The 16,101-nt window shown below is 37.6% G+C and overlaps 1 protein-coding gene across 1 annotated transcript in view; it reads right to left on the bottom strand.

Moving 5' to 3' along the window:
- The window catches only part of LPGAT1 (lysophosphatidylglycerol acyltransferase 1), a 97,879-nt gene that overhangs the window by 36,130 nt on the left and 45,648 nt on the right, over positions 1-16,101 (bottom strand). Inside the window, exons 5-7 of the mRNA XM_025395477.1 lie at positions 10,615-10,710; positions 6,190-6,463; positions 1,624-1,750 (exon numbers count right to left, since the gene is read on the bottom strand). Of these exons, the coding sequence (XP_025251262.1) occupies positions 1,624-1,750; positions 6,190-6,463; positions 10,615-10,710 (497 nt within the window). The remainder of the gene's footprint in view (positions 1-1,623; positions 1,751-6,189; positions 6,464-10,614; positions 10,711-16,101) is intronic.

Genomic DNA, 16,101 nt, shown 5'->3' with positions numbered 1-16,101 from the left:
TTCACATATGTGGAAATAAAACTGTTCCTAGAGCAATTCTTCCAGGGCCTAGCACATTGCCTTATACAGAGTAAGTGCTCAGTAACTTAAGTAAAAGGGAAACCTGTGCAAAGAGTCGACTGAGAAAAGAGACACAAAGAATTACACTCTTACCTTACTCAGTGTAAGCCACACACCAGAATCAACTGTAATTTTATAGTCATCCCTCACACATCAAAAAGCCCAACTATTAATTATGTAATTTTAAATTTCAGAATTTAATTTTCATTCAAATTCTTCCAACTCTGTACTTACATTTGTACTAATAAAACTCTGATGGTTTACACATACAAAAATATGCTACCTATGTACTATCAATGGTACGTAATTTGAGTTGTTTTCCTCTAGAATTGAGGGCTTTTGTGGCAACTGTGATGTTCCTTGGGACCAATTCCTCACCTTTGTAAGGTAGTTGCCAGGGGTTGAGGTCTTTCACATGGAAACACAGTAAGGCTAAAAGGCCTATAAAAGTGATCAAAACCCAACAGGCCTTATCAGCCTATGCTTCATACAAATACCTATCATATTTATATAAACTCCTTAAAAAAACTACATTAAAAAAACAAGAAGCTAGCATACATATTCAATAAATGTTTTTGCTATTGTTTATGCAAATAACATATTAAAATGTTAAAAATTTAAAAGTGTAAGTCATAGCTACATTACCAATTTAATCATTCAGAAAATCTTATGTGGATTAATGATTTAAAAAGAAATTCAATTTCCGTCACAGGTGTGTGAAGCAGAGCAATTCTATCTTGAATACAGGCTGGGTAAAATGAGGCTGAGACCTACTCGGCTGCATTCCCAGACAGTTAAGGCATTCTAAGTCACAGGAGGAGACACGAGGTCAGCACAAAATACAGGTCATAAAGACCTTGCTAATAAAACAGGTTGCAGTAAAGAAACCAGCTAAAAACCACCAAAAGCAAGATGGCCACGAGAGTGACCTTTGGTCATCCTCACTGCTATGCTCCCACCAGTGCCATCACAGTTTACAAATGCCATGGCAACATCAGGAAGTTACCCTATATAGTCTAAAAAGGAGAGGCATGAAGAATCCACCCCTTATTTAGCATATCATCAAGAAATAACCACAAAAATGGGCAATCAGCAGCCCCTGGGGCTGTTCTGTCTATGGAGTGGCCATTCTTTTATTCCTTTACTTTTGTAACATACTTGCTTTCACTTTACAGACTCGCCCTGAATTCTTTCTTGCTCAAGATCCAAGAACATTCTGGGGTTCTGGATGAGGACTCCTTTTCTGTAATATCTCTACTAATACATACCTTCTTAAGCCAAGTGAGTATATATTTATCCTTGATGTTTGCCCTTTAAGTTAACTTTTACTCAAGTGTCAGGCAACCGAATAAACATAGTGCCTCTAGAATATCACTTTTAGAGATCTCTATAACTGAGTGAAATACCTACTTCAAATGATATTTTAATATTAAAAATGCAGCATAAGAATGAACTTGAGCCAACTATTTCTACTGTATGATTAAAAACTAAATATTAAGACATTCATACTGTCCTGAGGTAATATTGTTGGATATATACTGAGTACTAATATAGAATTCTTACCTATAATGTACATGTGTGACTGTTGGTTTCCTGTATCCAAGGATCCAGGTTTGAATATCTATAGGTTCAGCTTTGGGATAAGCTATCGTCGTATCTATTATCCACTGGAGGCCTTTTGATTTGCTGTCTGAGAACAAAGAAAGAAAGACTTAAAATTAAATCAACTTTTATATTATCCATAGCAAATAACATAGATTACTTGACCAGTGTAAGGTATATCAATATACCTTCTGCTTTAAGAAAAATTCTAGGCCGGGCGCGGTGGCTCACGCCTGTAATCCCTGCACTTTGGGAGGCCGAGGCGGGCGGATCACGAGGTCAGGAGATCGAGACCATCCTGGCTAACAAGGTGAAACCCCGTCTCTACTAAAATACAAAAAAAATTAGCCGGGCGCGGTGGCGGGCGCCTGTAGTCCCAGCTACTCGGGAGGCTGAGGCAGGAGAATGGCGCGAACCCGGGAGGCGGAGCTTGCAGTGAGCCGAGATGGTGCCACTGCACTCCAGCCTGGGGGACAGAGTGAAGACTCCGCCTCAAAAAAAAAAAAAAAAAAAGAAAAATTCTAAGGATGAACTTTGGTGCTACTGTTCTATAATGTTCTTTAGAAGAAATTAAGCATTACTTATTGTGTTATAAAATGGATGAACCTCGAAACAAAGAACACTATTATCTACTGGACATGCACCATTCAAGTATCTGATACAATTATGCACTATGAAGATCTAATTTATATTTAACACTCCTATAAAAAACTGACCTATGAAAAGGTCAGAAGCTAAACTCACATCACAGAAAAAACAGACTTCAAAACAAAACAAAATCATTCACTAAATATAACATAATATAATATAATATAATATAATATAATATAATATAAACACCAAGATTTGTGATACTGAGGATAGGCATTAATAAATATTGGAACATGGCAACAAAATTAAGCATTCTTTATGGACACACTTTGTTGCTGCTCTTGAGGCTGGGCGTAGTGGCTCACGCCTATAATCCTAGTACTTTGGAAGGCAGAGGTGGGCAGATCACCTGAGGTCATGGTGAAACCCTATCTCTACTAAAAATACAAAAAATTAGGTGGGCATGGTGGCGCGTGACTGTAATCCCAGCTGCTTGGGAGGCTGAGGCAGGGTAATCGCTTGAACCCAGGAGGTGGAGGTTGCAGTGAGCCAAGATCACTGCCACTGCACTCTGGCCTGGGCACAAGAGCAAAACTCCGTCTCAAAAAAAAAAAAAAAAAAAAGGCCAGGCGCAGTAGCTCATGCCTGTAATCCCAGCACTTCGGGAGGCCAAGACAGGCAGATCACCTAAGACAGGAAGTTCGAAACCCTGTCTCTACTAAAAATACAAAATTAGCCAGGTGTGGTGGTGCACCCCTATAATCCCAGCTACTTGGGAGGCTGAGGCAGGAGAATCGCTTGAACCCAAGAGGTGGAGGTTGTAGTGAGCTGAGATTGCACCACTGCACTCCAGCCTGAGCAACAAGAGTGAAACTCCGTCTCAAAAAAATAAAATACATAAAAAATAAAAATAATAAATAAATAAAAAGCAAAATATCTCCCTCAGTTTTAGCAAGAGTTATATGTACACATAAAGCAATAAAGCTTCCTGCCTTTTAGAAGGTACAACTGGTGACTACTGTTGTGGAGAGGGGATGTTAAGTTCTGCTAAGTTTGATCCTTTGCACATTGTTTTTATCCCAGCATGGGGTACAAAGGTGAGCGAGAACTGAGAGCAGAATCATCACAGAGGATACTGATGGCCAGACTTTAAGAGTATAATGGTCCATTCTTTATTTGAAGTATGTAAGAAATTCCTAAAAAAAGAAAACTCATTTTCAAGCATAAGTCCAAATGTGCATTAGGAATCAATGATATATTACTTTCGTATGTCAAATAATTTAAAACTGGCCTTAAATTCTGTAAAGATTTTAGAACAACATTGTGAAGGAGAAAAATATACTTGTAAAACAAGTAAAAAAAATAATTTAAAAATAACATATTGCTAAATGAACTGAGTTTATGTAAAGAAACACACTTTAACAAGCTACCAATGATATGCATGCTGAAATGTTTAGGAGTAAAGCATACTAATGAAGCTTATTTTTAGACACATTAAAAAATGAAACAACCAAGATGGATTAATGGATGGATAAAATGATGAAGAGATAATCTAGTCAGCTCACAGATATCCACTGCAAAATTCTTTAAACTCTTATGTATGTTTGAAAATTTTTATAATTAAATGATGAGAAAAAACACCAAAATTCAGTTTAATATCTGTTAAATCACGTGGTAACAAAAATACTAATCTTTTTAAAGTTAATCAGACAGAACTTAATTTTGGTATATGTGTATGGATCACATATTAAAACAAACACAAAGGCATGGTTTGTGTATACATGGAATAAAATGCTAGTTAATATAAACACAAAAGAAAATAAAATGTAAAATACCAAAACATGGAAAATAATAATAAAATACAGGTAAAACTAGTTTTCAGGTATACTTACGGTTTTTCTTCTAAACAGGTAGAATGAAAAACTTTAAGGTAGGATTAAAAAATAAACTACTCTGCTTTAGTTACAAACGTAAACTAGTTCTCTCTAAAAGAAAACAACCATTTTTCTTCACTATTATGCAATCAGTATAACAGTTGCCCCTACATTTGAGATCTAGACCACCACAGGATATTGCCTGGGTGGAACTATTTTAAAACAGCAGTCTTTATTAGTGCAACTAATCCTGTTTGGAAGACATTTGCCTTCAAGCTTTGGCTTGGCTGCCATTGCCACAGTGTCTCTCCAGCAGTGAAACTATTCTGAACGTTCCTTTTCTATTAAAAGACTCTTCCAATTTGTCTTTTTAATAGATGATGAAAGATTAAGAGAGCTGACTGCCAAGCAGCTGCTTGGGAAAAACAAATAAAAGGAAAACCCAGTTAAATCTGAGTTAAATCACAGGCATTATTTCTATGTCTGGTCCTAATTGCCATTTAAAAACATATTGTTTCTGAGGGCCAATCATTTCAATTATTATTTTATTTAAAGAATATGAAAAGAAATAGCAAAATACTGCAAAGGAAACAGGCCTAGTGAATGCCTTTCAGCTTTCTAACTTATAACCAGACTTTCACAGTAGTATCTTAGGTAACTTGTTCAAAACAGTCTCCACGCTATGGGCACAAATATCTTCTGCAAAACTTTATAATTTACCAGGCTATCTGCAAGATAGTTGCATCTTTGAGTATGATTTGCTTTTTGATGGTGAGAAGGTAATACACACACATTATTTTTAAAAACGGAAAATTCAGAAAAGCATTAATAGAGAAAAATAATCTATAATGTTACAACTCAGAAAAGCAATCACTGCTAACATTTTGGTGTCCTTCCTTTCACGCATTTCCTACTGCCTTGTTGTTTACAGACTTGAATTCAAATTGTTTTCAGAAGAGTTGCATGTTTGCCCACCCTATTAACAGAAGAGCATAAATATTTTTCCAAGCCAATACAAACACTCCATAAACATCATTTGTAACAGCTGTGTTGTATTTCGTTGTATGGATATTTGATAATTACTAATCCATTCTCACTTCTAGCTAATTCCAATGTTTTGGATAGCCAAAATAATCTGTAATAAACTTCTTTGCCTGCATTTCAGATTATTTCCTTTTGATAAATATTTGCAGTGGAATAACTGAGTCATTTATTAACACTTAATGCTCTTAATACTATCAAATTGCATTAAATTAGTTCTCTGTATTAAAAACAAACAAGGCTGGACACAGTGGCTTACACCTATACTCCTATACTCCCAGCACTCTGGGAGGCCAAGGCAGGAGTATCACTTCAGGTTAGGGGTCTGACACTAGTCTGGTCAACATAGTGAGACCCCCATCTCTACAAAACAACTAAAGAATTAGCCAGGCATGGTGGCATGTGCCTACAACCCCAGCTACTCAGGAAGTTGAGGTGGGAAGATCGCTTGAGCCCAGGAATTCAAGACTATGGTGAGCTATGATCATACCACTGCACTCCAGCCTGGACAACAGAGCAAGACTGTCTCCCAAGAAAATCCAGGAAAAAAACAAAAACAAACAAACAAACAAAAAGAAGACCAAAAAGCTTTCTCAATTTGATAAATGAAAATATTATTTGATAAATGAAAAGATTAGTTTTTCAAATATGTCATTTCTATAGTTATATCTTTTAGTCTAGCAATTCTACTTCTAGGAATCTGTACTACAGAAATGGTTCCACCAATATGTAAAGACATTTGTAAGAATGTTTACTGCAGCCGTGGGAATGGCCCCATATAAGTAAGACAGGAGAAAGACATCTTTGACTTTATGCATTTCTGTATTATTTGAGTAAATTACTAAAAGCACAGACTATTTTTGTAAATGGAAACATTTTTTAAAAATTACAGTTTCATCTTCTCCCTAAGTATTATTTTTAACACAAATTATAAATACAAAAAAAGAACAATGATCATCTTCTGTAACTCCAGAAAATCCTTTAACTCCAACAAGGTAAAAAATGCTAAAAACCATCATACCTAATTCTTTAGCATCTCCTCCTGCTGGACTTCCATTTTTCTGTTGTGCTACAAGTGCATTCAAAATAATTTTTGTTGCCCCAGACCTTGGCAGAGTAACATTTGTAAGAAATGGCAAGTTATTTTTCTTGGCAAATGCCTGACTTGTTTCTCGCCGCTTCCTGAGGAAGCCCCCTTCTGGAAACAAAACAATCCATTTTCGATCTCTGCTCCTGTAATTATTTTCTAAGTGCTTCTTGAGAAGCAGCAGCTGTTGGTCACGATAAGATCTTCCCTGGAAGGCACACACACATGTAATAAGTACAGGTACATCCAAAATTAAAATGCCATAAAATTAAATAGAAATTACAGCTTCTAAATTAAAATCCAGTCATAGAATAGAATAGTGATTTCCCTCCCCCGGCACCTTACTTCCCTTTTTGACCACAGTGGTAAAAAGAGAGGTTATTAGCACTTATATAAATAAATCTGTCTTTCTGAAGGAAAAGGAAATTGTTCTGATTGCCCTTGAAAGTTCAGCCATTCATCAATTCAGCGACTATTTACTGAGTGCCTGCTATGTGCCATGCACTGTCCTAGGCACTAGACATAGAGGAGGAAATGAGAGACTTTCATGGAGCTTACACTCTAGTTTGGGAAGATGGTATATGTGGAGTGGAAATTCAACTAGTAATATGTGTTAGGAAGAAAACAGCAAAAGGATAGAAAGGGTCAAGAGGGTCAGAGAAACCCGCTATGAGGAGGTAAAAATGTGAGGGAATAAGTCATGTGAAGATGCAAGGCAGAATATTCCAGGTGACAAGAACGAAAAGGACAAAGGTCATTTATTTGATGGGAATGAGTATGGCATGTTCAAAGAACAGCACCAAGGCCAGTGTGGCTGAAATGTGATAAACAAGGAAGTCAGTGGTAGGAAAAGAAGCTACAGAGGGAGGTGGAGACCAAATGAGAAGAGCCTTATGCATGGTAAGTAGTTTTGGAGGGGACATCTTTGGATAGTTTTGAACAAGGAAGTGTTATAATCTTACTTATGTTTAAAAGTCTGACCAGCTTGGGCAACATGGTGAAACCCCGTCTATACAAAAAATACAAAAATTAGCCGGGTGTGGTGGCACATTTAGTGGTCCCAGCTACTCAGGAGGCTGAGGCGGGAGGATCATTTGTGCCCACAAGTTCGAGGATGCAGCGAACCCCGATGGTACCACTGCACTTCAGCCTGAGGTGACAGAGTGAGATCCTGTTTCAAAAAAAAAATAAATAAATAAATAAATAAATAAAAATAAAATCTGCTGGCTCCTGTGACCAAAAGACCACAGGAGATAATACGCTAGAAGACTTGCAGTATTGCACACAAGGGAATTTGACGAGATTCAATTATATTGCATTGATGATAGATAAGTAGTTACATTCGGGAAAAAATGTGAAAGAAAAGCTAAAAAGACATTCTGATGGACTGTATCTTAGTTGAGAGGGAAAGAGAGAAAAGAAGATGACCTGAAGTCTAAAAAGAAGAATCGGCCGGGCGCGGTGGCTCACGCCTGTAATCCCAGCACTTTGGGAGGCCGAGACGGGCGGATCACGAGGTCAGGAGATCGAGACCATCCTGGCTAACACGGTGAAACCCCATCTCTACTAAAAATTACAAAAAACTAGCCGGGCGAGGTGGCGGGTGCCTGTAGTCCCAGCTACTCGGGAGGCTAAGCCAGGAGAATGGCATGAACCCGGGAGGCGGAGCTTGCAGTGAGCTGAGATCCGGCCACTGCACTCCAGCCTGGGTGACAGAGCAAGACTCCGTCTCAAAAAAAAATAAATAAATAAATAAAAAATAAATAAAAATAAAAATAAAAAGAAGAATCTAGAAAATTTTGTAGGAAGGCCCAAAGCTTACAACAAAGGTTCTTTCTTTCAGTGTGATCAATTTGTCAATATTTTCCAGCCAACAAAATTACAGAAGCTCCTCAAAATAATTAGTATGCTTTCAGTCTTTAGATCAAATGTATCCCAAATGGAAAACATGTAAGACATTTTCTTAGTTTACTGAGGTGAACTGATTATGATTAAGATAGCTATTAAGTTCTCAAGATTATACACAAAATATTTTTACTATTCTTGGAAAAGCTTGTCAAAATGGTCTAGTAGTAAAGTCTCAAGAGAATTTTTCTTTTAAACATTAATGCTTTTTCCCTTCCTTCCCCTCATGTTATAGATTTTTATTACTAGTCTATCAGAGAAAAAAATGTTGCTCTTTAGAAATAAATTTGTAAACTTTCTAGATACTTTGAAATATAATCTTTATGTATGCAAAACTTCACATAGTAATCACAAGAAAATATTTTGGAGTACCTAATTTTCGACTTTTATCTAAAAGTACACTGATAATCTAGTATAATTTAGCCTCTTTTTTTTTTTTTTTTGAGATGGAATCTTGCTGTGTTGCCCAGGCTGGAGTGCAGTGACACAATCTCGGCCCACTGCAACCTCCGCCTCCCAGGTTCAAGTGATTCTACTGCCTCAGCCTCCAAAGTACCTGAGACTACAGGTGCGTGCCACCATCCCAGCTAATTTTTGTATTTTTAGTAGAGACAGGGCTTCGCCATGTTGACCAGGCTGGTCTCAAACTCCTGGCCTCAAGCAATCTGCCCACCTCAGCCTCCCAAAGTGCTGGGATTACAGGCATGAGCTACAGAGCCCAGCCCCTCTTCTTGATGCCTGAGGATCATCATTAGGGTCAACTGTTACACTACACTATAAATTCAATTATTTCCTAAAGCTGGAAACGAGGTAAGGTGCTCAGCTAGCTTTTCAGATCCCTGAGACTGCTAAGATTTCTAATTGTTGGTTCTGCTGCCTTCTCTGAGCTATTACACTAGGATCGTTGTTAAGTTGTCCTGATCAGTTTATTTTGTCTTGACCTTGTGTCCACTCCCAATTGCCACTTCTTGTGGTTCTAGGCTATGCTTATATTTGTTTCTCTGCTCAGAAGAACAAAGGGTGTTTCCAAAAAAAAAATGATATAATGTCCAGTACATAAAACTGGAGTAAAGTATAGGTGTCTTGTGACACCTATTTTCGCAGAACTTAGAAGTTTTTCTACTCACTTCCAGCTTATTTCTGAATTTGCAGTTCTTGGAAAAGGCTTAATTAGATTCACCAGTTATTTATTAAGTAATTATTATGTGCGAAGCACGGCACAATCCAGGTTGTTAAATATGTAAACACCAAATAAGTGTGGTATTGTCATACATAAAAACGTTTACATATCATATTTCAGTCATCCATTCTGGTGAAAATAAAGCATGTAATACTAGTAACAAGTCAAGAAAATAATGTAGTGCTGATAAGAGGCTATCACTCTTCTTCCTACCTAAACTATTCCTAATGCTTGGGACTTCCCAATACACCTTCCTCCATCAAATCCATACTTATTATTTAAAACTTGTGCCAAGTATCATCTTCTCCTCTGAGTTTTTCTGGATTCACATAAAACTGATAACTTATTTTTCCCACTATGAATTCCCAAAACATCTCCCATTATTATTATTACATTAACTTATTTATTATTTATTAATTTATTTAATAATCTGCCTACTCGTAATTTAGATATCTACTATATTATACAACAGTGCCTTATAAATAAAAATAATAGTGATACAATAGTAGTAATCAAGATAAAAATGATGATGAAGGTAGCAGGCATTGTTCCGAGTGCTTTATAGGTATTACTTCATTTAATCCCCACAACCACCATTGTGGGGGATATTACATATTATTCAAGTTTGGAAAACAAAGAAACTAGAGTGTTGAAATAATTTGCCCAATTCACATAGCTAAGAAACTGAATAGTGGGCAATGTTTACTAAACTAAATTGTACCCTCTAAATGGGAGAAGAGTAGAGGTTAGAATGTTTGCATTTTAAGTATTTTAGTACTTATCCATACTCAAATTGAGATTGAAATAAATGGTTAGGGAACAAAGATTCAGAGAAAGAGCTCCCTGAGCTGGGCACGGTGGCTCACACCTGTAATCCCAGCACTCTGGGATCCCAGGCGGGTGGATCACTTGTGGTCAGGAGTTCCAGACCAGCCTAACCAACACAGTGAAACCCCATCTCTACGAAAAATACAAAAATTAGCTGGGCATAGTGGCATGCCTATAGTCCCAGCTACTCCAGAGGCTGAGGCATGAGAATCACTTGAATCCAGGAAGTGGAGGGTTACAATGAGCCAAGATGGTGCCAGTGCATTCTAGCCTGGGTGACAGAGCAAGACTGTCTCCAAAAAAAAAAAAAAAAAAAAAAAACAGAGCTCCCTGAAACCGGTTAGCAGTAGCCCTACCTATTATAATTGGTTTTGTTATACCTCTTTTTATAATCAATAATCAATTTGACCGGCTATCACTGCGGGAAAAAAGTGCTTATTACTTACCTGTCTTATAAAGAAGTCTCCATGGACCAGAGAAACAATTCCAAAGTTTGTGTACTTAAAAATATGATCCATCAACCACATCATCTGAGCAACAACCTAAAATATTGAAAAGCAAGAAATAATATTGGATAGAAGAAACCTGACTATAGTCAAGCCGAGTCTCCAAGCTTTAAATATAATCATCCAAGCATACTTTTAATTAACCAAAATATTTTAAATCTACCTCTATTTCTACAAACAAAGCACAGTTACTAACACTGTCTACATGAAAAATTACAGGTCTTGATTCCAAGTCTTTGAGTCCTAAGTCATAGGTACATATATCACTATATAAAAAATGAAATTCAATTAACTTCTTAAATTTGGACTTAATGATTTCAAATTTGTTCTACCCCAAACAAAGTCTCTGGTAATTCTTACATAACTTGCAAAATATTTTGAAACAATACAACAAAATGGTTAAGTTATCAAAGAAGACTATATATTTAATGAACATTCACTTATAGCTTTACAGAATCTGAGTGTAGCTTCATGGCAAAGTATAAAAAGTTAGTGTCCAAAATAAAAACATTTAAAAATTAATATAATAGAATGATTTACATATTCTATTATGAAGAATATTTATTAGTGTATGCAAAATCATGCTCTTTGCCAGGATAAAAATATTTGTAGTGCCTTAGTCCTTAAATAGAAAAATATTATCCACTGCTGATAAGGGTTAATACCTATATCGAGGACAGAAGACTTTCTTCCATGCAAATTTAAAAATTAAAAGTACAGGTCAGGCACAGTGGCTCATGCCTGTAATCCCAGCATTCTGGGAGGCAGAGGCAGGTGGATCACTTGAGGTCAGGAGTTTGAGACCAGCTTGGCCAATATGGTGAAACCCCAGCCAGGTGTGGTAGTGCATGCCTGTAATCCCAGCTACTTGGGTGGTTGAGGCAGGAGAATTGCTTGAATCTGGGAGGCAGAGGTTGCAGTGAGCCAAGATTGAGCCACTGCACTCCAGCCTGGGTGACAGAGAGAGACTCCGTATCAAAAAAAAAAAAATTTAAAAGTACAAACAGGATCTAATTAATGAATCAGTTAATTGTTCTTTCCTGCTGAGGAAATAGCATTCCTTGTTATAAGCCTTAACTGAAGTGAAAGCTGCAACCTCAATCAAGAATGCAGTAAGCTCTACTTTGGTTTCCCATGGGAACAACAGATGCAAACATCATCTCTAAGAACCAATTTATGTGAATCTATACATATGGAAAAAACTAAAACACTGATATCCATGTGCTGCTTTTATAAAAGCATTATAAAAGCCCACAGATCATATATATTACAGCTTCTGCCTTAGTTTTCCAGCTACACAACTCCTACTCCATCACCTTTACAATATCAAATCATTTTTTAAAATGAAGATATATGCCTAATAAAGAAAGAACTGATACCTCAAGCAATTAATATAGAGTAAGATAATCACCAGCATCCCATCTTGTTTCGCTTTAAAATGATGATTACAGTACTTTGTTTAAATAGACTGAGATGTGGACTAAATGAAATTTGTTGAAAAGTGTCCCCAAAACAAACAAAAAGCAGTGGATTCAACCTATAAAGCATTTTAGCTTTAGCCACATTATGAATTGTAGTTGTAATTTATTGACTTTTGGGTTTTAAATGCCAAATAACTAGCTTTTATATTTAACCTTTCATTCACGATGGGTTTATCTCTTCAGTTAGAAGGGTCACTTAAAACATAAATTCAGTAAAGATAGCCAAACTATTTTCTGAGATTTGTAAGGATAGCTCTGTTCCAACTTATTTTAGGGGAAATGTTATAAGTCAATAAATGTTTATAAAACATTTAATAAAGTTCTTTTGACAGAAATAAAAATTCTTAGTTTTATCATAAATTGTCATAAAAGGCCAAGACAATTCACAGACACTTATTATAAAGGTGCCAGGCCAGGCACGATGGCTCACACCTGTAATCCCAGCACTTTGGGAGGCTGAGGCCGGCGGATCACTAGGTCAAGAGATTGAGACCACCCTGGTCAACATGGCGAAACCCCATCTCTACTGAAAAATACAAAAATTAGCCGGGCATGGTGGCGGGCACCTGTAGTCCCAGCTACTTGGGAGACTGAGGCAGGAGAATCGCTTGAACCCGGGAGGCGGAGGTTGCAGTGAATTGAGATGGCACCACTGCGCTCTAGCCTGGCAACACAGCAAGACTCCGTCTCAAAAAAAAAAAAAAAAAAAAAAAAGGACCAACACTTTCAGAAAATACAATTAATCCTTTGTTTCATATTCTTCAAAAGAAGGATGAGTAAACATAAGCTGCCTAAATCAACTCTGTCAATGTTTGGTAGGTCTGTCACTCAGAACTTTTTCATTATTTCTAAGAGACAAAATCAATCTATATCAATTATTCTTTATCTGAATGCACAGATTTTTTACATATCAGAACACCGTATAGAGACTTAAACAAATGACTGCACTCTTTTTTCCTTTTGAAATTATAATAAGGTCAATGGTTCTCCATTGGGTGAGTATGGAAACTGCAGGATAATTTTGGTCCTTGTGGACTAAGGAGTGCTACTAGCATTTACTGTGGACTAAGGAGTGCTACTAGCATTTACTGTGTGGCAGTTGGGTACACAAAACGTCTGGCAGTGCCCAGGACAGTTCTCAGCAACACTGTTGTCCTATTAAAATGCCAATAGTACTCCCACTGAGAAATTAATAGGGGCTTCAAGAAATCCCCTGAATTCAAAAAGCTATGCTATAATTACATTACCATCAAAGTAATATTTTTTAACTGGCTCACAATAGCCTTCCTTCTTCGAATGTATCCATAAAGTATAAAATAAATCAAGTAAACATTCCTACTAGTGAATACAAATTAATATTGCTCTGTAATTATTAGGCAGCAGGGAGAGATTATAATGCTTCTACCCTTATATTTCTCAGTTATTCCTTTATAAAAGAAAGTAAAATATTCTTCTAGATTTCAAATTATTCAGTATTATCAGAGCATTATTTAGAATGCTCAGTATTAACTAATCTGAAATGAAAAAATTACTTGGGACTTAAACATTTTTATAAAGGCAAACAAGTCAACCAAACTTTCTTTTGTCCACACGAGTGGGGAATTTTAAATTACCTAATATTCTGGTTAATACAGTTATCATCTATGCCAAACTGGTGTTAGAATACGGTTAGACATATTTATCTTGACCATTTTAATCACCCTTTGAAATTCAAAAAAACACTTAAGGACACTGTAGGCCCTCAGGATAATCACTATAAATGTAATGATCCTATCTGTAAGAGTAACAATGTTAACTAATTGGAGAGTCTCTTTTATAGAAAGCCAAATCAACTAGTTTTGCTTTATTCTATTTTATTCTATTCTATTCTATTCTATTCTATTTTATTTTGAGATGGAGTCTCGCTCTGTCGCCCAGGCTGGAGTGCAGTGGCCGGATCTCAGCTCACTGCAAGCTCCGCCTCCCAGGTTCATGCCATTCTCCTGCCTCAGCCTCCTGAGTAGCTGGGACTACAGGCTCCGGCCACCGTGCCCGACTAGTTTTTTGTATTTTTCAGTAGAGACGAGGTTTCACCATGTTAGCCAGGATGGTCTCGATCTCCTGACCTCGTGATCCGCCCGTCACAGCCTCCCAAAGTGCTGGGACTACAGGCGTGAGCCACCGTGCCCGGCCTAGTTTGGCAAAATTTTAATGTCATGAACTTAGGGGACAGGCAATAAATATTATTATAAATGCAAATATATCTACACAGTGATACTCTTTTAACAATTCAAGATCCTGAATATAAGAAAAGATTTAATGTATTCCACATTCCAGCAAGATTATGCCACTGCTTTTCAGATAGACAAGAAAAACAGATTCTACAATAATAAAACATATTTTTCTTTAATTTCCTCTCATTTTCTGACTCTACCCTAACCTAGTGAATCAAAACCTCTGAAACCTAAACACACTAGGGCTTATTCTCACTTTGATGTTTTTGCCAAGATTGCTTCATTAAGAAAGGAGTCCTTGCTTTACCACTCTACCTAACTAAACTCTACTCATCCTTCAAGGCCAAGTGTATGTCCTCTCCCCTTCATAAAGTTTTCCATGTCCATGAGGTACACGGTGCACTTACCCTCCACTGAAGCCATCTCATTTGGCAATTAAGTATTGTTTATGGCTCATGCCTATAATCCCAGCACTATGGGAGGCCAAGAGTGGGTGGATCACCTGAGATCAGGAGTTTGAGACCAGCAGCCTGGCCAACATGGCAAAACCCCGTCTCTACTAAAAATACAAAAAGTAGCCAGGCATGGTGCCCATGCCCACAGTGCCAGCTGCTTGGGAGGCTGAGGCACAAGAATTTCTTGAACCCAGGAGGCAGAAGCTGCAGCAAGCCAAGATTGTGCCACTGCACTACAGCCTGGGCAACAGTGCAAGACTCCATCTCAAAAAAAAAAAAAAAAAAAAAAGCATTGTTTGTGATACCCTTCTTCCACCTGCCACTAGGCTGTCAGCACCCTGATGAGAAGAATTGTATCTTATAGGATGGTATTTACACTCCGTATAGTCAGTGATCATAACTACTAAGCCCTTAATGAACTTCCATTGATTTGATTATTTACTATTATGTCACACATTAACTCCATTAATTTATACACTTTATATTTATTTAGTTTTCTATGAACATAACCTCTTAAGGCTAAAGACTGAATTTATTTTTTAAATCCACTCAGTTTATAAATATTTATTCTATCATAAGCAATATTCCCCCAACCTTTTGTTTTAGAGATGGGGTCTTGCTGTGTTGCCCAGGCTGGAGTGCAGTGGCTCTTCACAGGCATGATCCCACTACTGATCAGCACAGGAGTTTTGGCCTGCTCCATTTCCAACCTGGGCTGGTTCACCCTTCTTGTGCAAGCTAGTTGTTCACTGCTCCCAGGAGATCACCATATTTATGCTCAACTTAGTGCAGACCACCTATCAGCGTAAAGAACTACAGCCCAAACTCCTGGGCTCAAGCGATCCTCCTGCCTCAGCCTCCCAAGTAGCTGGGACTACAGGCTGCACCACTGTGCCAGGCCGAAGCAGCTTTTTGTGTTTGTATTTTTCAAACTGGCAATCCACTGCTTCATCTCCAGATAGCCCTCAATTTGAACTATATTAACCTGCTTTCATCCCAGTTACTATTTTTTAAAACAGTCTTATTGAAATATAATTCACAGGCCGAGACGGGCAGATCACGAGCTCAGGAGATCCAGACCATTCTGGCTAACCCAGTGAAACCCCGTCTCTACTAAAAAATACAAAAAACTAGCCGGGCGGGGTGGCGGGCACCTGTAGTCCCAGCTACTCGGGAGGCTGAGGCAGGAGAATGGCGTAAACCTGGGAGGTGGAGCTTGCAGTGAGCTGAGATCCAGCCACTGCACTCCAGCCTGGGCGACAAAGCGAGAATCCGCCT

The sequence above is a fragment of the Theropithecus gelada genome, chromosome 1 (assembly GCF_003255815.1).
Source record: "Theropithecus gelada isolate Dixy chromosome 1, Tgel_1.0, whole genome shotgun sequence".
Lineage (NCBI taxonomy): Eukaryota > Metazoa > Chordata > Mammalia > Primates > Cercopithecidae > Theropithecus > Theropithecus gelada.
The sequence above is the reverse complement of the archived record's forward strand: the minus strand, read 5'-3'. Positions and strand labels throughout refer to the sequence as shown.